This window comes from Pongo abelii, chromosome 21, assembly GCF_028885655.2.
Source record: "Pongo abelii isolate AG06213 chromosome 21, NHGRI_mPonAbe1-v2.0_pri, whole genome shotgun sequence".
In the NCBI taxonomy this organism is placed as follows: domain Eukaryota; kingdom Metazoa; phylum Chordata; class Mammalia; order Primates; family Hominidae; genus Pongo; species Pongo abelii.
Window position 1 is genome coordinate 18,280,226 of NC_072006.2, and position 25,768 is coordinate 18,305,993.

The 25,768-nt window shown below is 43.3% G+C and overlaps 1 protein-coding gene across 4 annotated transcripts; it reads left to right on the forward strand.

Moving 5' to 3' along the window:
- Positions 1-415: 415 nt before the first annotated feature.
- On the forward strand, positions 416-24,350 carry LOC100441654 (cystatin-13-like). Of its 4 annotated transcripts, none has more exons than XM_002830022.2 (4): positions 416-1,642; positions 2,917-3,273; positions 16,385-16,495; positions 24,011-24,350. In XM_002830022.2, exons 2-4 carry the CDS (start codon positions 3,046-3,048, stop codon positions 24,092-24,094), a joined length of 423 nt encoding a protein of 140 aa, XP_002830068.1. In that variant the 5' UTR covers positions 416-1,642; positions 2,917-3,045; the 3' UTR covers positions 24,095-24,350. The 4 variants fall into 4 exon arrangements, with proteins under 4 accessions (XP_002830068.1, XP_009231645.1, XP_054397620.1 ...); XM_009233370.2 differs by having other exon boundaries at positions 2,920-3,273; XM_054541645.1 differs by having other exon boundaries at positions 416-1,511.
- The last annotated feature ends 1,418 nt before the right edge of the window (positions 24,351-25,768 follow it).

Consider the following 25,768-nt stretch of genomic DNA (forward strand, 5'->3'; position numbering starts at 1 on the left):
AGCATCTCTCGGCTCTGTGTTGTGCAACCTCCCATGGACACTTGTGTTCTGCTTTGGACACAAGATGTGTGGATCATAGTGGCAGTTGGAGTGAGGCATCACCACAGGCCAACTGTTTTCAGACAACTGATGTGTGGCCAAGAGGGGAAATGGATTCCTTTTGGGTAGATTGTCTGCTTGAATTCCTGGCTCATTTTGAGCCAAGACGATTGAGGAAATTGTCTTTTTCTGTTGGCTTTTAAAGAGCTGTTTCCATAAAAGGGAATTTAGCCCTTTACCAAATATGTTCTAAATGACTTATTGTGTGTTCCCTTTCCTTTTTGGTCTTTGTGGTGTGTGTGTCTGGTGTGTGTGTTTGTGCACATGTGCACACTATACAAAATGTATAGCCAGATTTATTACTCTTTTCCGTTGGCCTCTGCGTGTTGTACCAGCTTAGAAAGGGCTCCCTAGTCGAGCATGAAATTCAGTTTCAAACACTTGAACCTTTAACCCAGGGATTCTCAGGGCTGACTTTCTGTTTGGAATTGGACCTCAGGTCTGATGTACTTTGGGCTGATCTGTATTTTATCTTGCAAAGAGAAATATTAATTTCCAAACTTGTGAGTTCTTGGGAGCTCCCCTACTGTCACCAAGGCAGGCCCTAAATGCAGAGTAGGATGAAGTTCTGCTCCTCTGTGGAACCTGGCTTGAGCAGACAGGTTTCAGGTCCTGAGATCACAAACAGGGGAGAGAACTGTGTCCTAAGTGAGCAGAATCAGGAATGCTTTCCTGGGACATGTGTCAAGATGGGGGAAGACAAGGCTGACAGGTGGGAGGGATCTGTGCTGGCTCTTATGGGTTACGTTGTTCACTCCACAGAGGTAGCTTAGGTCGGCATGGTCATTGCCAGCTGACACCTTCTACCTGGCGTGTCTGGTGGCAACTTTTGTCAGCTGGTGTCCCCTCAGCTCCTGGCCAGGCGCATTCCCAAAGGCCTGTTGGTCCCAAAGTCCTTTAGCCTGGTTCTTTGATGGTTCCTTCTGCTTCTAGGGCCATGGCATCACATAATGGGGCTCCGAAAGTCATGGCTGTCAAGTTGCTGTCACGTGTACCTAGCACAGTCCAGAGGACAGAAGTTTAGAAAGTCAGCAGGTGTGGAACAAAGGTGAGGGACTTCTGTGAACTGGCAGCCCTTGGTGAGCCCGTGGCCTTCTGAGAGCCAGTGGTCAGAAGCGTCCTTCACTTGAGCAGCATCAGAGGGCCTGGGCTGACCTCACAAAGGGGCCATGGGTGTGACTACCTTGCTGGGGAGTGAAGCCAGAGGGCAGAAGTGCCCTGGAGTGCAGACCCCAGCAGACACTCTGACCAGGCACAGGAGCATGAACTGAGCTTGCTGGGGACAGAGAACAGCCAAGGGGCAGCCGGCAGTCAGCTCAAGTCCTCACAAAGGAGGGCAATACCACCTGTGGGCCGGGACCGTCGGCTCGAGGGCCAGCAGCCAGGAACTTGGCGAAGAACTTGGATCTGAGGTGGGCCCATGGTGTAGTTGTGGTGTGCTTGCCAGAGTGGCCTCCAAGCCCACCCTGGAAGGTGATCCAGAGACCATAGAGCAGAAAGGCTCCCTTCTCAGAGTGAGCTGCTGGAAGCCCACCAGTGTCAGGTCAGTGTAAAATAAGGAGCGAGAAGAGGGTGGAACAGGTCAATGTGCTTAAAACACAGAGAAATGGGGTGACAGTGAGGAGACCATCTGCCTGGTCCTGGGTCCTCCATGTTCACACCCCCCATCTCTCTCAGCCACATCAGCTCCCCGTTAATGGTAAGGTTGAGGGACCATGGTGGATGTTTGGGCAAGAGTCCTAGAGATGGAAGGTGCTTGTCAGTCACACACACTGGTTTACGGACAGATGCAGGCAGGGCTGCCCCAGCCAGCTGATGAGCCTCCTGCACAGCTGAGGACTTGATTTGCATTTCTAGAGGAGAGCATGTAGGGTGCCAGAACGATGTCACCAGAATGATGTCACCAGAGGATGGCCAGATTAAGACCTCATGAATCTTCTGGCTATGGTATCTCATGTATATTTAGTGCCTGATGGATATCAGGTGTCTCTTAGTTTTGCCAACACGTTCTGTGTTCAACTTAGAATACACTACCTCCACATATATTTCATTAACACAACTTAAGACTTCTGCCTACATCTCTATTTGCCCACTCTCTATACACATCTTAACTGGTTTGCCTGTCTTACAAACTACATGCTCATTTATATTCTATAGTAGAATTGGATATCCTCAAAAGCAAGTGTACATTCCAAGCAGTTATCTACATATGTGTGTCTCTTAGATTGAGATAGGTTACAAGGTAGGGGGAAGGGCAGGCCCTGAGTTAAAGAGTGGATGCTTCCATCAAGTATGCTTAAGTGCTCTCTTGACCTCTTGATGAGCCTCAGTTTCCTCCTGTATAAAGGGGTTACTCACAAAACAGCCCCATGGGGGATGGCAATGATTACATAAGACACATGAAGTGCCTGTGGAACTCTCTCAACCCTAACCTTCTGAGGTTTTAATGGAGGCTCCATTTTATAGGCATGGTTGATTAACCGGTCATTGATTAACTCAATCTTTGGCCCCTCTTTCATCCCTGGAGGTGGAGGGTGGGGCTGAAAGTTCCAATCCTCTAATCACCCTGCAGCCAGCCTCCATCCTGTGGCTATCTGGGATCCCACCAGGATTCACCTCATTAGCATACATTCAGGTGTGGTTAAAAAGGGCATGTTAGAAATAACCAAGATGATGCTGTGACATCTCAACCACTCAGGCGATTGTAAGGGTTTTAGGTGCTTCCTGCTAGAAACCTGGGGTGAAGACCAAGTATCTATTTCTAATTCTACTACAATATCACCACTGTGTTAACAGAAGTTCCTTCCTTTTAATCAGCAGTGCCAAGAATAGCTGGGGTGCCAGTATCTGTGCATCTTCACAGGCAGCAGGGGCCAGCGTGCCACATCTGGCCCCAGTCCTGAAAGGATAGATGGTGCTTGGCCTGTGACCCTTGGCTGAGGCGCCATGGTCAGGCTCTGCCAGGCCCTGCTGCTGCTAGTGGCCACTGTGGCCCTTGCATCCAGAGGAGTCCAAGCCTGGGGCTCAACGAACGTGGTGAGGACATTCCAAGATATCCCTCAAAACTATGTCTACGTGCAGCAGGCACTCTGGTTCGCCATGAAGGAGTATAACAAGGCCAGCAGAGACAAGTTCAGCTTTAGGGCGCTGAAGGTTCTGAAGAGCCAGGAGCAGGTGGGTGGGGTGCTTGCTCCTTGCCCTTTCACTCCCCGCCCACAGTGTCAACAGAGTCAAACTCTGTAAAATATTTAAAGGGGTTTATTCTGAGCCAAATGTGAGTGACCAAGGCCTGTGATACAGCCCCAGACAGTCCTGAGAACATGTGCCCAAGGTGGTTTATAGTTTAATATTGTACATTTTAGGGGGATAGAAGTTACAGGCATACATCATTCAATACACACAGGTATATGTTGGTTTGGTTTAGAAAGGCGGGACAACTTGAAGTGGGGGCTTCCAGGTCATAGGTGGATTCAAAGATTTTCTGATGGTCAATTGCTTGAAACAGTTAAGTTGTTACCTTAAGACCTGGAATCAGCTGGGCATGGTGACTCACTCCTGTACTCCCAGCACTTTGGGAGGCAGAGGCAGGCAGCTCACCTGAGGTTGGGAGTTTGAGACCAGCCTGAACGACATGGAGAAACTTCATCTCTACTGAAAAAGAACACAAACTTAGCTGGGTGTGGAGGTGCATGCCTGTAATCCGAGCTACTTGGGAGGCTGAGGTAGGAAAATCGCTTGAACCAGGGAGGCAGAGGTTGCGGTGAACCGAGATCATGCCATTGCACTCAGCCTGGGCAACAAGAGCAAAACTGTGTCTCAAAACAAACAAACAAACAAACAAATAAACAAACCCGGAATCAATAGAAGGGAATGTCTGGGTAAAGATCAGGGGTCGTGGAGACCAAAGTTAATCATGCAGATGAAGCCTCCAGGTAGCAGGCTTCAGAGAGAATAGATGGTAAATGTCTCTTATCAGGTCTTAAAAAGTGCCAAACTTTTAGTTAATTCTCTCCTGGATCAGGAAAAGACCTGGAAAAGGAAGGGGATTCTCTACAGAATGCAAATTTACCCCCATAAGAGCTGGCTTTGCAGGGTCATTTCAAAATTCATCAAAGAAATATATTTTGGGGTCAAATGCTTCTTTCAGGACCTGCTATTTGTCTTGGGATGCTATAGTAAAGTTGGAATTTGGTAATTTATTGCTACAAAGATCTGTTTTGTCAGTCCGAAGACCTCTGTTTTAATGTTAAAGCTAGTCAGTTGTTTCTGAATTCCAAAGGGTGGAGGGTATAATGAGGCATGTCTGACCCGCCTTCCCATCATGCCCTGAACTAGTCTTTCAGTTTTACTTTGGAATGCCCTTGACTGAGAGGGGGTCCATTCAGTCACTTGAGAGGTCTTAGAATTTTATTTTTGGTTTACATCAGTCTGAACAGAGCCCATTATCTGTGGATGGCTACTGAAACTAGGAATAGAAGACACAACTGAGAGATGCCTTTAGACACAATATATTTCTTTTATTTTAGGAGTTTTTGAAGGAAAACAAATTATATTTCATTCTTTGTTATACTGGGATGGAGATGAAAAAAATATCCATTAAAATCACTTGAAAGTGGTTACAGTCACATCAAAAAGTAGAGATAAGAGCCCAGAAGGCAGCTTGAAGGGAGCAAGGTTGGACCATTTGTGCATTATCAATGTGGGCCATGGCAAAGATGGGTTATGACACATTGAGCGAGTACAGCTGATGATGGGAAAGGAGCCTAGACAGAAGGGAGGCTCCTCTTTACAGGAAAACACCAACTCAAAAATGTGAAAGAAATGGCCTAACTAGAAAATTATGCCATCTTCTAGTTGTATCTTCTCACCACTATCACGGTCATAACTATTTCAGGCAAAGATCATCAGTGAATCCTACAACCACTGGGTGAGAGTGTTTGGCGTGAACCATTGCAGGGATTGCTTATTAGTTACAAGGGGAAAAGACACCCTTCTAATCAGAAAATTTGATAAACACCTTTCTTACCAAATGCTCACCACCAACCCTGAGATGAATTGGCATCACATACTTCCTGACACGATGTGCACAGAGGGGATGCCAGCACCTGTATATGGTATTCTTGCCCAGAATGCATACTTTGAATGTAATCAGAGGAGAAATTAGACAAATCCATAATTCAGCACATTCTATAAGACCATTTAAAATACCAGTATCATGAGAAACAGGGGAAAATGCTAGAAAACTTTTCCCCAACAAAGGAGACCTATGAAGCCTGACGGCTAAATGCAGCAGGTGGTCCTGTGTTATCTCGGTGTCAACTAGAGATTCAGTCTGGTTTATGAATTTGAAAAGAAGAGCTTTGTTTCTCTAAAGGATTGCAGCCTGCAGGGTGGCCATTCTGACAGGCTGGGAATTCTGACAGAAGCTGGAAAGAGGCACTTTGAGGGGAGAAGCATAAGACAGGAATCTGTGCTGAATGGGTTGGCTAAGTATACATATTTAATAAGCTATAGGAGGAGTCATGAAGATTCATGAAAGAAAAATGTATGCATGCACAGTTGAGCTTCATGCCTCTTCATGGGTTGCATCTTCAAAAATTGATGCTATTAGCATTATCCAAAGGTGGATTTTCAGCCCTCTGATGGCAAAAGCTGAAGTAGGGTCAACAAAACCCTCACTGTGTATCCTCCACACGTCAGGCAAAACCAGTCCAGAGATGGTGGCCAGTTTTCAGGAAGGGATGCCCTGTGAAGCTGGAGAGCTGTCACATCAAAATGCAAAGAGGGAAGAGGGACTCTGGTCTTGGCCTCAGATGATTGACTAATGGCCATAAAAGAATGAGTCATTTATTTCTTGTTTTCCAGTGTTGGTTTCTGCTTACTCCTTAGGAAAGAATACAAATTAAAGGTTAGTGAGGAAGGGACACACTGAGGTATGTCTAACATCCCATCCCATCATGGCCGGGAATTCAGTTTTTAAGGTTTCTCCGAGGTCCCCTTGGCCTAGAGGGGGTCTGTTCGGTCCATTGGAGATTTAGGGTTTTATTTTTATTTCTCAATAAAAGAAAAGAAAAAAATTATAAAGGATGTTATTGGGACAATTGATGAGATTTTAATCTGGGCTATATAATAGAAGAGAACTTTGTACCTGCGTTAAATTTCCTGAGAGAGGTGATTGTCCTGTGGCTCGGCAGGTGCCCAAGACAGGACGTGGTGGCACACCGTGAAGGCCCAGGAATGAGATCAGTCTGCTGGAGTCTGGGGAGTGAGAGGGTGGCTGGAAGGCAACACCGAGCTTGGGTCATGGCGGTGCTGACATGAAGTGTCACGCAGAGATGCCTCTTTGTGCTCCTCCTTCTCCAGCTCATCTCTCTGCCGCCTTCCCTTTGACCTTTCCTGTTCATGTCTCCAGGCTGCCAGGCCACCTGCCCTACTTTCCTGTTTTCTTATCTGATCAGGAGAGAAGGTTCACTGGGAGGCTGCATGCCGACAGTGCTGGGACATTAGGCCCCTTATGCATCTTGCCATGCTCTGTGGGACCTTGGCTCCCTCTGGTTCTTTCTGTAGGTCTGGTTATGTTGCTTGTGTTGCTTGAGTAGAGCACAGCTGTGACCAGGAATATGCCACCAATGAGCGAAATTAAAACCTTAGAACACAGGCAGTCTGCAGCCTCTCAGGCATGTTTAACACCTGTTCTCAGTAAGTTCCCGTCCCCTCCAGAACTATTCCACTTTCTTGGGTTTCTCCATATCTAAGCTTTCCTACTTACACCAATAAAATAGTGTTTTTGTTTTATAGGCAGGTGTTTAATAATGCAGTAAACCAAATACCTGGATATCTAAAAAATTATATACCATTTTGTACTGTTTCTTGTTTTTGTTTTTGTTTTTTTCCGTGAATGAATGTTTTATTTTTCAGTTTGCTGTGAGCTTTTGAATGCAGGCAATAATTCAAAAGAATCAGGTAGAAACAGATTCAATAAGAGACTACAACACAAGTATTTCAAATTCCTTGGCCTTACAGCTACATACTGCTGCAAAAGAGCACAGAAAGAGATTTTTAAAAATGTATCATCCCCCAAACAACACACCATAAAAGCAACAAAAAAATTCTTGGTGACAATTCAGCTTAAACTTAATAATATACACATAAGATTTATGAAAATAAAACAGCCATATCTTATTGGGAGATTTAAGTTAAGAATACACAGACTTGTATCAGGGGTTGGCCAAGTTTAGCCTGCTGCAGGCATTTAAACAGAGTAGTTACAGAGACAGCTTCGCCTGCAAAGCCTACAATCTTTACCATCGGGCCCTTTAGGGAAAAGTTTATAGATGCTGCTGTTTTCTTTTCTTTTCTTTTGGATATTTGAAGTAATTTTATTAATTTTTTCTTGACATGTTAAATGTTTCTATTTATTTTTAAGGTATACAACATGATGTTTTGCTCTATACATTGTGAAATGACTACTAAAATCAAGCTAATTGATATACCCATCACCTTACATAGTTACCTTTTTTTGTTTGCGTGTGGTAGGAATACTGGAGATCTACTGTTAGAGCAAGTTTCAAGCATATGATACACTGTTAATAACTGATGTCATCATGCTGGACTATCTCTTGGTAGACTGAGTTCTGCTGCAGAGTTTGTGCAATGTGAGTGCTGGCGCAAGGAGCATCCCATCCCCAGCAGCCTGGAGCCACACGGCAATGAGAGAATTCCAGTTTACTTGGCACCAGGGCTGGTTGCTTTCCGCAGGTGCACTCAGATCTCATAGATCATTAAGTTAGAACTACCTTCTTCTACATTACAGAGGAGGAAACAGTCACAGAAAAGTTTAGTAACTTGCCCAGAGCCACACAGCTAGTAAGTAGAAGAGCCAGGATTTAAAGCCAGGCTGAGCCAGGCATGGTGGCTCACACCTGTAATCTCAGACTTTGAGAGGCTGAGGTGAGAGGACTGCCTGAGCCTGGGATCAGCTTGGGCAGCATGGCAAGACCTCATCTGTAAATTAAAAAGAAAAAGAAAAAGAAAAAGAAAAAGAAAAAGAAAAAGAAAATTAGCTGGGTGTGCCTGTAGTCCCAGATACTCCGGAGGCTAAGGCTGGAAGATTGCTTGAGCCCAGGAGTTCGAGGTTGCAGCGAGCTGCAGTTGTGTCACTGCACTCCAGCCTAAGCAATAGAACTACACCCTGTCTCAAAAGAAAAAAAGAAAATAAATAAAAATAAACTCAGGCTGCTGTGCTCTTCTTCATCAGCACCTGTCTCTGAACAATGCCCAGTGGAGTGAAGGTGGTGGGAAAAAGTGCAGCCGCAGGGGAGGGAAAGAGAGGGGCCTTCGGATGGCCGGGAGTCAGAGGGGCCTGTCTGTGTAAAGACTGAGGGGCTCCTCAGCAGCTAGGACCCCACCCGCCTCCTGTTTCCTGAGCAAGTGTGGGTCAAGATAGGATTAGTGGTTGCTTGGTAGCTGACAAGTATGAATTAGAGCTGTTAGTTTTTTGGGTTTTGGTTTGTTTGTTTGTTTTTTGTTTTTTTTTTTGAGATGGGGTCTCGTTCTTTCCCCCAGGCTGGAGTACAGTGGTGCAATCTTGGCTCACTACAAGCTCTGCCTCCCAGGTTCACGCCATTCTCCTGCCTCAGCCTCCCAAATAGCTGGGACTACAGGCGCCTGCCACCACCCCCCTACCCCCACTTGGCTAATTTTTTTGTATCGTTTTTAGTAGAGACAGGGTTTCACCGTGTTAGCTAGGATGGTCTCAGTCTTGTGACCTTGTGATCCACCCGTCTCGGCCTCCCAAAGTGCTGGGATTGTAGGCGTGAGCCACCGCACCCGGCCTAGAGCTGTTAGTTTTTTATTGTAATTTCAACTTAGACCTATGACTCAAATATACTGCAATGGTTTGCAACTAGGGGTGGCTTTTGCTCCTTAAGGGAGTTTTGGCAATGCCTGGAGGGATTATTTTGTTATTATGACCAGAGGGGGCTGCTCCTGACATCTAGTGAATGGAGGCTCAGGATTCTACTAACCATCCTGCAAGGCACAGGGCAGCCCCCAAACAAAGAGGGATCCAGCCCAAAATATCAATAGCACTGAGGTTAGGAAACTTGATATACAGTCACCAGAAAGTTCTAAGAGTACAACTGAAAGTTGTTTAAAAAGATGAAAGCAAACTCTCAATTTCTTGAATCTCCAGTCTGGCTTGTCACTCTTGAGGGCACCACTAAGAGCAGTGTGCTCTGTCCTAGATATTTTCTATGCACTTACGTATGCATCTGAAATATTTAAAAGTATATTTTATAGTCATAAAATCATGCTTTCTATGCTATTCTCTACTTTTTTTGCCACTTGAAACATGTCTTAAAAAAGTTACATAAATACACTTAGATCCACCTCGTAGTTGTATTTCATGAGATGATGTGCCATAATTTTTTTTCGCCCATCTCCTAATGGACCATGAGGTTTGTTGATATGAAAAGTGAAACAATGAATATTCCTTTGTACGTGTTGCTATGATATTGTGAGGTTGAAATCAGGTGTCGACTGGATTGAAGGATGCCTGGATGGCTGGTTAAGTCTTGTTTTCGGGTGTGTCTGTGAGGGTGTTGCCAGAGGAGATGGATGTTCCAGTCGGTGGAATGGGAGAGGAAAACCCACCCTCAGTGTGGGTGGGCACCATTCAATCGGCTCCCAGTGAGGCTAGGACAAAGTAGGCCAGGTGGGAGAGGAGGATGACTTTGCTGGCTGAGGCTTCTGGCTCTTTTCTTCCTGCACTGGATGCTTGCTCCTCCTGTCCTTAGATATCTAACTCCAGGTTCTTTGGCCTTTGGACTCTGGGACTTGCGCCAGTGGGTCCCCGGGGCCTCTTGGGCCTTTGGCTGCACTGCTAGCTTCCCTGGTTTTGAGGCTTTTGGACTTGGACTGAGCCACTACTGGCTTCTCTCTGCTTGCAGACAGCCTACTATGGGATTTTTGCCTTGTAATCATGTCAGCCAATTCTCCCTAGTAAACTCCTTTTATATACAAACTTATTCTATTAGTTCTGTCCCTCTGGAGAACCCTGACTAATACCGAAAGTATCCTGAATTTGAATTCATTGGTTAAAGAGTACATTTGCAAAATAATGGCAAATTGCCCCTTAAAAGGGCTAAATTACATTAGATTTTTTGCAATGCTGCAGGTCTCAGTACCTCTTGCCTCTCATTTTCACCAGCTGTGGTCTCATTTTGTCTTTCAGATGTTTGCCAGTCTGATGGAGGCAAAATAACATTTTTTAATTCCACTATAGAGTGAGGAATTGTCTTTCAATGAATTTATCTACATTATATGTTTAATTCTAAGAATTGTTTCCCTTTTTCTTTTGCATTGCTTGTCTTGCTCTTACAGAATCATAGATGTTCTTTATGTACTATTCATATTAAACTATGGTTCTCATATATTTCACTCACATCCGTGTGAAGAGACCACCAAACAGGCTTTGTGTGAGCAACAAGGCTGTTTATTTTACCTGGGTGCAGGTGAGCTGAGTCCGAAAAGAGAGTCAGCGAAGGGAGATGGGGTGGGGCCATTTTATAAGATTTGGGTAGGTAAAGGAAAATTACAGTCAAAGGGGGGTTGTTCTCTGGCAGGCAGGGGTGGGGGTCACAAGGTGCTCAGTGGGGGAGCTTTTTGAGCTAGAGTGAGCCAGGAAAAGGAATTTCACAATTCAGTTAAGGCAAGGACCGGCCATTTTCACTTCTTTTGTGGTGGAATGTCGTCAGTTAAGGCAGGAATAGGCCATTTAAATATCACTTCTTTTGTGATTCTTCAGTTACTTCAGGCCATCTGGATGTATACGTGCAGGTCACAGGGCATATGATGGCTTAGCTTGGGCTCAGAGGCCTGACAATATATACTGCCAATATTTTGTGCTTGCCTGTTGCTTGTAGTTTAATTTTGCTTACAGTGTCTTTAAGATATGTTTTTAAAAACACTGACACAATAACACTTATTATTTCTTCCCATATGTTGTTTGGAGTTTATATCCTGCTTAAGAAGTCCTTTTCCATTCTTGAGTATAACAGTTAGAATTGTTATAAAGTTTTGGTGCTGCAAAAGAAATAGCACTTGAATATAAAATTTTCTATTTTTCTTCTCAGCAAGGCAATTTACTTCTATAGAAGGGTGCATCCTCACAGATGGAGCAATGGTGAGCTCACACCTGGACAAGGGAGGGGAAAGTGTTCTTATTCCTGATGCACGTGGCCCCTGCTGCTGTGTTGTTCCCTTATTGGCTAGGGTTAGACCACACAGGCTAAAATAATTCTGATTGGCTAATTTAAAGAGAGTGATGGGGTGAGTTGTTTGGCAGGGAAAATGGTCATGGCAGAGAAGGAAATCAGAATGAGTCAGGGTTGAGAATGAGTCAGGGCAGTGCAGGTAATCAGAATGAGTCAGGGTGGAGCAGGCGATCGAAAAAGGTTGCTTTATGAGGAAATTAAGTTTAAAAGTAGAAGGCAAAGAGTTGAACATACTGACATATTGATTCTTTGAAGAGAAATTTAGAACTCATATCTAACACAATTCTTCTAAGATATTTATAATTTTAGCTCAGTAATCTATCTTGGAATTATTTTTATTTATGCTGTGGAGTTAAAGTTATCCAGTTAAAGTTACTGGATCTAACTTTAACTTTTTAAAATAGTAAATTTCCGTAACTGTCTCTATAAAAGGCTTCTGTGTTTTGAAAAGCCAGCTCACCATAGACTAAGTATCCAAATATAGTTGAGTCTATTGCAGGATCATTGTTGATTCTCTTTCCTTGATTATTTTATTTGTTCCTGGGTGGGTATTGTAGAGTTGCTATTGAGTAGGAAGAGTCCTTTACATTATTCTTTTAAAAACCTTTTAAAAATAAGAATTCCCATTTATTCCTTAAAACCTTTTCATTGTGAAACCAACACAAAAACAGAAAAGTTCATAATGCATAGATGTCAAGCAGAATGAATCACTTTAAAATGAACGCTCATGAAATGATTCCCCATATAGTCTGGAGAGAACATCTCAGGCTCCCTGGAGTTATGCATGCCACTCTTCCCTGCTCTGCCCTGGAAGAAGCCTTTACCGTGAACACTGCCTAAGTGTACAGCCCTCGACACCACAGCTTTACCTGCTCCTTGAACTTCATAGGTGTGAGATCCCACATTCTGTGTTATTTTGGTTTGGCTTGTGTCTTTCAATATTATGTTTGTGCATTTCATTCATGTTGTGGCGTGTAGCAATAATATATTCCTTTTGTTTTTTTCAAAATCAAGTGTTTTATTTTTGTAAAAATTTATTGTATATATTTAAAGTATACAACATGATATTTTCATATACCTGTAGATAATGAAATGGTTACTGCAGTTGAGTGAGTTAACATATCCATCATTACACATTGTTACCTTTTTATGGGGATCAAGATCCCCCAAATCCACACTTTTAGAAAAATCCCAAATACAGTACAGTAATCTTGACTTTGTCCTCATGTTGTACATTAGAACTCCAGACTTGTTTGTTCTACATATCTGTGACTTTTTATCCTTTGACCTATGTCTCCCCATTTCTTCCCCGACCCACTTCACTTTTTATGTTAAGTGAAGTAAAAAACCAGATACAGGAAGAAAAATACTACATGATCTCATTTATGTGTGGAATCTTAAAGAAAAAAAAAGTATGTTCGTTCTTACTGCTGCAGAAAATTTCATTATGTAAGCACTCTATCATGTATTTATCCTGCTATTGTTGATACATATTGGGGTTGTTTTCCGTCTTTGACTGTATGAGTAGTGACACTATGCACACACAGGAATAACTAGTGGATACTGTGCCTTGTGGATTCAGTTCCGTAATACAGTCCATTGCATTGTATTCCATGCACTACAGTGAATATCACACTAAAGTGAGTCACACACATAATTTGGATTCCCAGTGCCAATAAAGTTATGTTTACACTATACTGGAGTCTATTAAGTGTACAATAGCACTAAATCTAAAAATATATACCTTAGTTAAAAATATTATATTGTTAACAACACAAATGATACCTTAGGCCAATTGTAACCTTTTGCTGGTGAGGGATCTTGCCTCGATGTTGGTGGCTGCTGACTGAGCAGGGTGGTGGCTGCTGAAGGTTAAGGGGACTGTGGCAATTTCTTAAAATAAGACAACAGTAAAGTTTGCCACATTGATTGACTACTCTCATGAAAGCTTTCCTGTAGCATGTAATGGTGTTTGATAACATTTTACCCACAGTAGACTTTTTTAAAAAAATGGAGTCAACCCTCTCAAACCTTTCAGCTGCTTTATTAACTCAGTTTGTGTAATAGTCTAAATCCTTTGTTGTCATTTCAACAATGTTCACAGCACCTTCACCAGAAATCGATTCCATCTCAAGAAACCATTTTCTTTGCTCATCTCTAAGAAACAACTCCTCACCTATTCACATCTTATTATGAGACGGCAGCAATTCAGTCACATTTTCAGTTCCACTTCTAATTTTAGTCGTCTTGCTATTTCCACCACATCTGCAATTACTTCCTCCACTGAAGTCTTGAGTCTCTCAAAGTCATTCATGATGGTTGGATCACATTCTTCCAAATTTCTGTTAATGTTGATATTTTGAACTCCTCCCACTAATCACACATGTTCTGAATGGCATGTAGAATGGTAAATCCTTTCCAGAAGGTTTTCAACTTACTTTGCCCAGATCCATCAGAGGAATCACTCTTTATGGAAGTTACAGCCTTATGAAATGTTTTCCTTAAATAACAACACTTGAAAGTTGAAATTACTCCTACAGAATGGATGTTGTATTAGCTGACATGGAAACAATATAAATCCTTGTATATTTCCACTAGAGCTCTTGGGTGACCAGGTGCATTGTCAATGAGCAGCAATACTTTGAAGGGAATTGTGCATGTGCTTTTTTTTTTTTTTTTTGGGCATTATGTCTCAGTGGTAGACTTAATATATTCAGTAAACCGTGCTGTAAAGAAAAATGCTTTCATCCAGGATTTGTTGTTTTATCATAGGTAGAGTAGATTTAGCATAATTCTTAAGTGCTTTAGGATTTTCAGAATAGTAAATGAACATTGGCTTCAATTTAAAGTCACCAGCTGCGTTAGCCTCTAATAAGAGAGTTAACATGTCAATTGAAGCTTTGAAGACAGACATTGACTTCTCTCTAGCTATGAAAGTACTAGATGGCATCTTCTTCTAACAGAAGCCTGATCGATCTACATTGAAAATCTCTTGTTTGTGTAGCCACCTCCGTCAATTATCTTAGCTGCATCTTTGGGATAACTTGCTGTAGCTTCTTCATGAGTACTTTGCCGCTTTACCTTGTACTTTTACGTTATGGAAATGGCTTCTTTTGTTAAACCTCATGAACCAGTCTATGCTAAATTCCAACTTTTCTTCTGCAGCTTCCTCACCTCCCTCAGCCTTCATAGAATTAAAGACAGTTAGGGCCTTGCTCTGGACTAGACTTTTGCTTCAGGGAATGTTGTGGTTAGTTTGATCTTTCATCCAGACCATTAAAACTTTCTCTATATCACCAATAAGGCTGTTTTGCTGTCTTATCATTTATGTGTTCACTAGAGTAGCACCTTTAATTTTTTTCAAGAACTCTTTCTTTGCATTCATAGCTTTGTTAACTGTTTGGTGCAACAGTTCTAGCTTTCAGCCTATCTTAGATATCAACATGTCTTCCTCACTAAGCTTAATCATTTCTAGCTTTTCATTTAAAGTGAGATATGTGTGACTCTTCTTTTCACATTACAATGAGGCAACGGTAGGGTTAGTTGGCCTTATTTCAGTATTACTGTGTTTCAGGGAATAGGGAGGCCTAAGGAGAGGAAAGAGATGGGGAATGGCCAGTCTGTGGAGCCGTAGGAACACACATATTTATAGATTTAAGTTCACTGACTTATATGGTCATGGTTCTTGGTGCTCCAAAACAATTACCTAGTAACATCGAAGACTACTGATCACAAATTACCATAATAGATGTAATAATAATGAAAAAGTTTGAAACATTTTGAGACTTGCCAAAATGTGACACAGAGACAGGAAATGTGCACGTGCATGTTGGAAAAATGGTACCGATAGATGCTTGACTCAAGGTTGCCATAAACCTTCAATTTGTCAAGAACACGGTACCTATGAAGCATGATAATTCAAAGTACAATAAAATGAGGTGTGCCTGTATTTGTACATGTGTGTGCCTTTGAAGTTAGGTATACATCCAAAAGTGAAATTGCTGGATCCAAGGGTGTGCACTTCTCTCTCTGACCTCTAACCCAAGATTTAAAGGGCTCATGTGAATAGGTCAGGTCAACCAAGTCAATCTGCCTATTTTAAATCAGCTCTGCCCTAGAGGATAGCCTAATCACAGAAGTAAATTCCATCCTATTTACAGTCCTAGGGATCCCACAGGGCACACACAATAGGGAGCAGGACTCCTTGGGGGCATCTTAGAATTCTGCATACCACACTCCCTTTGTTCAATGCCTAGGAAACTTTTCTAGAATTTCTAAAAAAATGTTTTAAATGTTTTGTCAGTTGTCTCTGATTCTTCTGGGACCAGTTATTGTGTTTAAACTTGATCATTCTCTTTAATATGTTCTCTCCCCCAAGTCTTGTAAACCTTGTTTTCTTGTTCATTTTTAAATAAAGTCCACTTTTGCCATTGAGCTGCTCCATTTCCCCAAGAGGCTGTCTTTGAACAGAAGGGCTGCTAGGGGCTTTGTGCAGGTAGAATGCCCTGAGAGGCAGAAATTTTGGAAGAATCTACATTTCAATAAGGTGTGGATACTAAGATTGGCAAAGAATAGGAGACTTCGGAGAGAATCAATACAAATACACACTAAGCAAGTTCTAGTTCTGGGTCATAGTTTTATTTCCTCAATATCTATTGATTAGGCGTGAAGATGCTACAAGCTCTGCTGTGTCCCAAGCTCTAATAAGCAAACCATTAGCTTCCCCAGGAAAATAATTTTGGGGGGAATCGTTTTCTTGCTTTATTTTGGAGACAGTTACCATTACTTTAAAATTAAATACTATGATGAGAGAGAGAGAGACAGAGATATCAAGGTAAGAAAACTTCTAAATTACCCCAAAACTTCTGGACAGAAAACAGTTGAAGAGCGGGAACGCAAAAAAGACATTCTTGGCCTTGAGTAGTCAATGACATGTTTATTTACCAGAGATGACAATTGATATTATATATTCTTTAATGATATATGATTTTTACATTACTCATTGACAGGTGACAGATAGTTTGGAGTACTATATTGAGGTCAAAATTGCCCGAACAATTTGCAACAAAATTTCAGAAGATGAAAACTGTGCATTTCAAGTGGATCCCAAAATGCAAAAGGTATGTGGCTGAGACAAGGAGAATCCCTTGCGCTGGTAAGATTTGTGTACCAGATCATATCCAGGACTGTGGATGACCAGGTTCTAGACACAGAGCATCATTTCTATTATCTGTTGCTGATGCCAACCTTCCCTTCCCGAATGTTATGGGATCTTTGGGGTGTTGCTTTTCTGGCTGAAAACCTCTATGGCTGGTGGCACCTTTGCCCAAGTTCTTGTCCTGTTTCTGGGAAGAATGAGGTACACAGACAAGCGGAGGGTGAGCAAGACAAAGAGGAGCTTCATTGAGTGTTAGAACAGCTCAGAGGAAACCCCGTGGTGGGTAGCTCCTCTCTGTAGGCAGTTCATCCAGAGTGTTCAGCTCTCAGCAGAAAGGGTAGCTCCTCTCTGCAGCTGGTCATCTGGTAGTCTTCCCAGATCTCAGCAGAGAGAATAGCTCCTTTCTACAGCTGATTGTCTGTCCTCTGCTCTGTCTGAGTCTGGGGGTTTCTATGGTCTTCAGAGGGAGAAGTGTGTGCTGATTGGTCTGTGGTCAGCCATAGGTGGGCGCAGCAATAAGTACAAGTTCCCCCTCTGGTCTGCAGGACTGGCAGCCCAGCCCAGAGGCCTTAGGCCCTCCCCAGACTGAAGGTGGGGCTTCGCCCGGGACCCACCCCCTTCTGCCCAGGAGCCTGTCTGCCTTCCACCACCCTTCACGGCCCAGGCTGTTCATGCCAAGGGGCGCCCACAGGCCAGTGCTGAGCTGTCCTCAGCACCCCCTTGGCCTCCCTCCTGTGCTTCTCGGTGCCCAAAGACTGGAGGGGGCCGAAGCAACAGGGGGCCAGAGTATTACAGCTGCCCGGAGCATGCATGCACCCGACTGGATTGCGACAACTCCGGGGTTCTGCCCCAACCTTGATCCATGATCAGAGCAGGCGCCAGGAGCGGGGAGAGGCCAGGCAGTGTAAGCAGGCATCCCAAGCCTGTGGGGGGCAGGGAGAACTTCCCAGGCCCTCAAGAGCACAGAGATGCCCAGGTCTACCCCTGGACCTGGGCAGCTGCAGCTGAATCCAGGGGCTCCTGCCTCCCACAACTCAGAAGCTGTGTGGCTCCTGCTTTTCCCGGAGTCCTGGGCCCGATTTCCTGCTGTAGCCGGCATCTTGGCAGTGGCCACTCTCCATGTGCCGCTGCTGCCATCACCACCAACACACCAACACTCACTCGCACACACACACACACACACACAGAGTTAGTGGCTTAAAGTAAAATGAACTCATTATTTCTCACTATTCTGCAACCTGGGCTGTGTTCTATTGGGGCAGGAATATTCTAGATAGCTGCTTTACTCATGTGTCTGGCACCTCCACTGGGATGGCTGAAACAATGGGGGGCTGGCTAGGCATCCTTCTCATACTGCTCAGGGACTCCCCGTGGGGCAAACTTGTAGAGTGATCAGTTATCCTGGTTTGTCAAAGACTGTAGGCTTTCCTGGGATGTAGGCCTTTCAGTACTAAAACCAGGGAAATTTTAGCAAACCAAGATGTGTTGGTCATCCTACACTTGGACATTCTCACAACATGGTGCTTCCAAGAGAATCAAAATTCTTAATTAGATCCTAAGAGGAAGAAGCAGAAGCTGCCATCAGAACTGATAGAGAAGAAAGTGATGGCCGCCATGTTGGTGCACTGTCAATTCCGGCACCCTTTGCTGAGGGGTCCTGGCCCAGTAGAAGGTACAGCATGACCTTCCTCCACTGCAGTCCTTGAAATAGCATTCCTCTCCCGCTGGGATTCCACAAACCTGTGATTGCTTTGAAGCAGGGGATGTTGGAAGCAACGCTTCTTGGCTGATTCTGATACCAGTGGGCTAGGGGAGGTCCCCAAATGCCAGCGGGACCTTGACCCTGGATGATGTCTGGGCTCTTGACACCTTCATGAGAAGGAATTCAAGGATAAGTTTGAAAATAGTGAAAATACAGAGATTTGTTGCAAAGCAAAAAGAACACACTCAAGACGTGGGGAATGTGGGTGTGTACTTGAGAGAGAGACCCATGTGCAAGAGGGTTTGGTGCTCCTCCCTTTATGGGTTTCTTTAACCAAAGGCTGGAATATTCATGAAAATTCCTGGAAAAAGATGGAGATTTCTTGGACCAGTGTGCCACCCATTTTTACAACAAATATGGGTGTTCCCAGAGCTCCATGGTGCTGATGGGTGTGTATTTAGTATGTTAATGAGCACATAATGAAGTCCTAGGTGAAACTTAGGTCAAATCCAGTGCCATGTTGGGTCCAGTCAGTCTTAGCCAGCTTGGTCCACACCCTGGTTTTCAGGGTATCATCAGCCCCTAGCTTCTGCAGCTATTTCAACAGTTTCCTTTTGCTAGTCATGCAAAACTGCTGCCTGGAATGTTCTGTTTTCCTGCAACCACCCTGTAGTATTCCTGTCTCAATTCCACTAGTCCAGCTGCTGCATGGAAGTCCTACAAGGCTCTGGGACAGTCCCAAGACTCCAGCCCAATGGCCCTGCATGCTCCCCATAGTCTCAGAGGTCCAGGCTGCTGCTGCTTCAGGCCAAGATGGGGGACAGCCCCAACCAGGCCAGGGTGTTGTCAGATGGAGACTGTCACAAAGGCAAGTTCATCACAGAGGAGCCAGGCTTAATAAAAACGTCCCTTACTCTCCTCATAGTTAACTTAACAGGGATACATTTCAGATTTAAATTTAATATTTTAAAATGTATATAAATATTTTTAAAAAGTATATTCTCATAAAAATATATGGGATAACAGTGAGGTCATGCCCCTTGGTCTTCTTGATGATGCCCCAATTCTGCCCCCTGCCAAGGAGTTTCCACTGGGATCATTTGTGTGGACAGCCTTAAGATAATTTCACTATAAACTTACAAAAATGACATAGTCTTTTTTCTCTTTCTCTTTTTATTTAAATAACTGCTGACACATTGTGTGTTTTTTGATATAACTTCCTTTTTTTCACATTTGTCTTGGTAATCTTCTCATTGAAATTATTTCCAAATTTTTACTTTCACAAATGAAACTGCATTGAAACCCGTACATATGCATATTTCTGTGCCCTGTGTATTTTTTCATCTATTTACTAAATACCTGAAGCAGGCACAAGACATGGATAGGCGGAAATAGTGGCAGATAAGTGATTGGCAAAAACTGCTCAGACATAACGCCAATTAAAAATATCCTCATATTTAGGCCAGGCGTGGTGGCTTATGCCTGTAATCCCAGCACTTTGGGAGGCCAAGGTGGGCGGATCACCTGAGGTCAGGAGTTCAAGACCAGCCTGGTCAACAGGCTGAAACCCTGTCTCTACTAAAAATACAAAAATTAGCTGTGCATAGTGGCATATGACTGTAGTCTCAGCTACTCAGGAGGCTGAGGCAGAAGAATCTCTTGAACCTGGGAAGCAGAGGTTGTAGTGAGCCAAGATCACACCACTGCACTCCAGCCTGCGCCACAGAGTGAGACTCCAACTCAAAAAAAAAAAAAAAATCCTCATATTTTAATGAAGAGCAGACATCATAGCAGAATGCCAAGTGCAAGCAGGTGGCTAAATCTAGAGAGTGAATTCTTATAAGAGATTAGAAATAATTTTAAATTAAGTAATATTTAAAAAATTCAAGAAAGTACTAAAAATGATATATCAAATGCCCATCTGCCCACCACACAAATTTTACAACTATTATCATTTTATTACATTAATTTTAGATATCTATTTTTTAATTTATTTTTATTTTTAAAAATAAATTTTATTGGGTATATTTAAAATATATCACATGATACTATGTGATTCATATAGATAGTAAAATGGTTACCATAGTGAAGTAAAATAACATATCCATAATCTCACATAATTATGCATTGTTTTTGTGACACGAACAACTAAGTCTAGTCATCTAGCAGAAATTCCAAATATAGTATAATTTAATTAACTCATGATGTACATGAAACCTCATCCTATATCTGCTAATTTGTAGCTTCTAGCCTACATCTCCCAACCCCCCACAACCCGCTCTGTGGGTAACCATTACTTTATTCTCTCTCTGTATATTTGGCTCTCTTTATTTTTTTTTCAGATTCTACATATAAGTGTGATCATGCAATATATTTCTTTCTGTGTCTGGCTTGTTTCACTTAGTACAACGTCCTCCAGGTTCATCCATGTGGCCAATGACAGGATCCCCTTCTTCTTTAAGGCTGAATAATATTTCATTGTGTGTGTGTACTGCATCTTCTTTATCCATCCATCCGTTGATGGGCACTTAGGTTGTTTCCACATGCTGGGTATTGTGAATAGTGTTGCAACAAACACAGGAGTGCAGATATCTTTATGAGGTGACGATTTTATTTCCAGAGGGATTGCTGAGTCATATGGTAATTCTATTTTTAATTTCTTCAGGAACCTCCATACTGTTTTTCATAATGGCTGTACCAGTTTACATTCCCAGAAACAGTGTACAAGGGCTCTCTTCTCTCCACACCCTCACCAACATTCATTATCTCTTGACTTTTTGGTAATAGCCATCCTAATGGGTATTATAATTTATTTTAAAAAGTAAAATGTTACACATCTATTATGCTCCCCCCTCAAAGATAACCACTCTTCTATCATTGCTGGGTAACATTTCTACCTATGTTTAAAAACTTTTGCCTATGTGAAAGAATTTTGTGTGCTTTTCAAAATTTACATAAATTTTGGAACTTTCTGTTTTGTTTTGTTTTTTATTTACAAGACTTGCTTTTTAATATCCTTCTTTTTGGGAGCAATAAGGCAGCTCCTGTTGGGGCCACAGCCTTAGGTGGAGGAACACAGCCAACCTGCTGTGACTCCCTGACCTCACTCTCCTCCTGCTTCACACTTTTCTGATTTTATCCTTCCTTGGCCAAACTCTACCGGAAGCCAGAAGGGGCCCATTGACACTGTCCATGGTGGTCATAAAGCAAGGGTGCCCAATGGCATGGTCCAGAGAGGTCAGAGGATAAGGATGTCCATTGGAGCAACTCACAGAGGTCAGAGGGCAAATGTGCCCATTGGAGCAGCCCATGGAGGTCAGAGGGTAAGGGTGCACATTGGTGTAGTCCGTGGAGGACAGAGGGTAAGGGTGCCATTGGAGCAGCCCGTAGAGGTCAGAAGGTGAGGGGCCCACTGGTGTAGTTGGTGGAGGTCAGAGGGTAAATGTGCCGATTGGAGCTGCCCATGGAGATCAGAGGGTAAGGGTGCCCACTAGAGCTGCCCATGGAGGTCAGAGGGCAAGGGTACCCATGGGAGTTGCCCATGGAGGTCAGAGGGCAAGGGTGCCCACTGGAGCAGCCCATGGAGGTGAGAGGGCAAGGGTGCCCACTGGAGCAGCCCATGGAGGTCAGAGGGCAAGGGTGCCCACTGGAGCAGCCCATGGAGGTGAGAGGGCAAGGGTGCCCACTGGAGCAGCCCATGGAGGTGAGAGGGCAACGGTGCCCACTGGAGCAGCCCATGGAGGTCAGAGGGCAAGGGTGCCCACTGGAGCAGCCCATGGAGGTCAGTCTTCCAAAACAAGCCAGGTAGAGACAGGAGGAGTGCAGACCTCGGGGGACAAATGGAGAAAATTTAGCACAGGGGCAGGCGTGGAGATGTGAGAGACATATGAATCCATTATTAGTCTGTTGAGATACCTCAAATGAGAGATGATGTTGGTTAGGTTGGGGAGGTGCTCAGATTCTGGGTCTATGGAAATTTATTTAGAATTTGCTGATTGATTAGCCATGGAGCTTGAGAGGAGGAAAATCAGGATGGCTTCAGGTTTGAGAGGTTGGGAGGTGGTTTGCTGTCTTTGTTTTCTCTTATGATTGCATCCTCTATCTTGAGTACACGGAACTCAATAAACTTTTTTCCACTTGCCCACATCTATTTATCATGTGGAGATTTTTATCTGTCTCTGTCCTTGCATGGGGTCCTTTCCTGTTTCATAAAGCTCTTATAGGTTGGACTCTATCTGTTTCCTTGGTTTATTTATTGTCATTTAGAAAGGAAGAAAGTGTGGATATCTGGGATCCTTGGAAAATAAATTTTAAAACCATATTTAATAGTTATTGGCCTGATTCATTCAATGTCAAAAAGTTGGAAATTTTCAAAAATATTAAGCTTTTTCAAATCAACTATTAATACCCTTATCTAAATCTTACCACTGTAAATATATTGATATATATTTTAGTTTAAACATATTTTTTTTTTTTGTAATTGAGACCATGATGAATACTGTTTCATGATCTAGATTTTTATTTAATAATAAAACCTAAGCATTTCCAAAACTGTAAAATTATTAGACAGCATCATGTAATGAAACCATTTGATATTATTTTATGATGCTTCCATATATTATTTAGCTAATTCCTGAGAATTGATTATTTAAGATTTTCCCTAATTTTTAGCTACTATGCACAGTGCTATAATGAATAGTCTTGCTTCTATGTGTGTGTATGTCTGATTATTGTTTCCTTATAGCAAGGTTCTCAGAAATTGAATTAGTCATCCAATATTTTTTCACCTCTTACAAATTTTAATATACATTGCTAAAATATCCTCTAGGGTTGATCTTGATAATTGGGTTATTCAGATCCTCTGTTTCCTGATTGTTTTCTGTCTACCTTGGCTGGTCTGGAAGTTAAGCAATTATTTAGTCAACTCTCTGGCAAACCCGATGCCCACTCTCTCTCTTTGCACCACTGGCACACACAGGCTCCCCCGTTCCTGGATCCCCCTCTCGCCCAGGTGCAGAAGCCTGGACTCAGTTCTTCAAGGTGCTGTCTGGATTGCTGGTGGCATGTCCTATTGTCTCTCCAAAACTGTTCCTACACCTTTATATCTTAGAGAACTTCTTCTCTACTTGATGCTGTCATTCAAGTTTACATTGACTTCATGGAAGTATTCTTACTTTATATTTTTATTCTAAATGAAGATTTTAGGAGAGAGAGGAGGGAAAGAGTGTTCTCATTCCCATGCACGGATCCTGAAACCTACATGTTCTGCAGGACTCTGGAACGAGAGCTACTTGTTTCCTTCCAGCCCTACAGCTGCAAGCTTTCCTCCTTGGTTGCTGGCACATTTTTATTTCCCCAAAAGGTGCAGGACCTGGTAATATTCTTGCAATGTTGCATTCCCTGGGTAGGACTGTCTGTGCAGCATGGGGTCTCTGTGGGCTACAGGGAGTCCATGTGGCTGGATGAGAGTCAGGAATGGAGATGGGGATTTTCCAATAATAACCCATCCTTGGGCTCTGACCCTTGCTCTCCTGTTGTGAATGAAGCCACACCCATGATGGCTCAGATCACAGCAGATGAACTGATGAGGACTTCTCTGGTGAGGGGGCTGGATCCTCTGTTGTCTGATGAGGCGTGGCTGACTCAGACAGATTAGCCCTGCTGAATCTAACAGATTAGCCCTGCTGAATCTAACTCCTGCCCGGAAATAGGAACTTCTGCTTTTGTTTTCTTCTTTTTAGAATAGAAACTGACTGTTCTTTTTGTCTCTTTCAGGTGGTTTTTTGTACTTTTATTGTTGCGTCTAAACCATGGAAATTTGAACTCACCATGCTGAAGAAACAATGCAAAGACATGTAGTTATTTTCTAGCTGTTCTGCCACACTCATTTCCATTTTAAAGAAGAAGCAAAGACACTTGCAAGAACTAATACAACACAGTCAACCCATTAACTTCATTTGTTTCGCCTTTTTGCATTTTTGTGTGTTCTTCATGGGCTGATGTTGAAAATCCATGATGAGTTTTGACAGCATTGCACAGCCTATTCTAGCTGGAAACTTCACCTACTATCTGGGATAATCTGCTACCAATAAATGGAAGTGGTTTCTACACCTCACCCAACTCTGAGTACAAATTACTTTTCATGGACAAATCTTTCTAGATAACCAGAGGACCCAGCCCTCAATTGCTTCAAGCATGCTGGCACTTACTGTAAGGCTCTGAGAGTCTTGGCTGCCTTGAGAGTTTCTGTCCGTGGATTTCTACAGAAATCTCCCTTCCCAGGACTTTTTGGAAGACACAGCCCGTTAGCTTAGAAACAGTTAGTTTTAACCAGACCCAACCAGAGAGACAGCTGGGCCGTTTAGAGATTTTCATTGGTTTTGAATTGAAGCAGAAAAGTTAATGATGCAGGGAGAGAAGACTACATTCATGTGTATGTGTGTGTGTGTATGCATGCATGTGCATGTCTGTGCATAAGTGTGTGCTCACAATTAGATGTATCAGTTAATGCTGCATGACAAATCACCTGGTCACTTAACGGCTCAAGCAATTGATTTATATGTCTCATGGTGTCTGTGAGTCAGGCATCTCTGGATGGCCTGGCTGGGCAGCTCTGGTTGTCACATCTCATTGTGTTACACTCTGATATTGACTGTGCTGCCATTATTTGAAGGTTTGATGGACTCTGGAGAATCCTTTCCAAGGTAGCTCACTCCCATGGCTGCAGGTTGATAATGGTTATTGACTGAGGTCTCTGTTCTCCATGTGGCTTCTCCACAAGACTGCATGTCAGCTTGGTATCCCGGATGACTTGCTCCAGACACAGTGTTCCCAGAGACCAAGACAGAAGCCACTGTATCCTTTGTAAACTAGACTCAACCCAGAACAGCCCTGGCTCAGTGTGGACTACACAAGGACATAAAGATAGGAGATTAGGGTCACCAGAGGCCATCTGGGAGGCCGGCCACTACAGTGTGTACACATGTGTGCATGTGTGTGCATGCATGTGTATGCGGAGTGGACTGAAGTGATACCATGACCATAAAGAGGTGCTTTCTGAAATCCTGATGCTTAGGCAGCAGCACCAATGTGCAAGCTGGGGCAAGGAGACAATATTGTGTAATAGCCAGTAATAATACAGGGTCAGGTTCTAACTTAGACACATGACAGAAGGATGGTGACGCTCAGAGGCCACCTGCATGACAGCTGTCCTTGAGGGCTCTTCTGTGACAGGGCTGACTGCAACCTTCTGAGCCTCTCTGCCTGATGGCTTTCTCTGCCAAAGAAGGGCAGGCTGGAGTGCCAGTGGGTAATACCCCTGAGAGGAGCCCTCAGCCAATGATAGGAGTTGGAGGATAAACATCCTGGCCTTTTATCCCCTGGGATATAACACCAGTTGTGTCTACCCAGTCACTGAGGAGTGTCCTGCAAGACTGAGACTTAGCTATCCATATTGCTAATCTCTCTATCCGTGCTGCTTCTGCCCCTTACCATTTCTACTTTTCAACTGCCTTTCTGGAATCACTTCTAAAT

What these genes read in the sequence shown, in the direction of transcription:
- LOC100441654 (XM_002830022.2), top strand. Translation starts at nt 3,046, where the DNA reads ATGGTCAGGCTCTGCCAGGCCCTGCTGCTGCTAGTGGCCACTGTGGCC. An exon ending in TTCTGAAGAGCCAGGAGCAG is followed by an intron (nt 3,274 to 16,384) that starts GTGGGTGGGGTG and finishes ACTCATTGACAG; the next exon opens with GTGACAGATAGTTTGGAGTA. An exon ending in TGGATCCCAAAATGCAAAAG is followed by an intron (nt 16,496 to 24,010) that starts GTATGTGGCTGA and finishes TGTCTCTTTCAG; the next exon opens with GTGGTTTTTTGTACTTTTAT.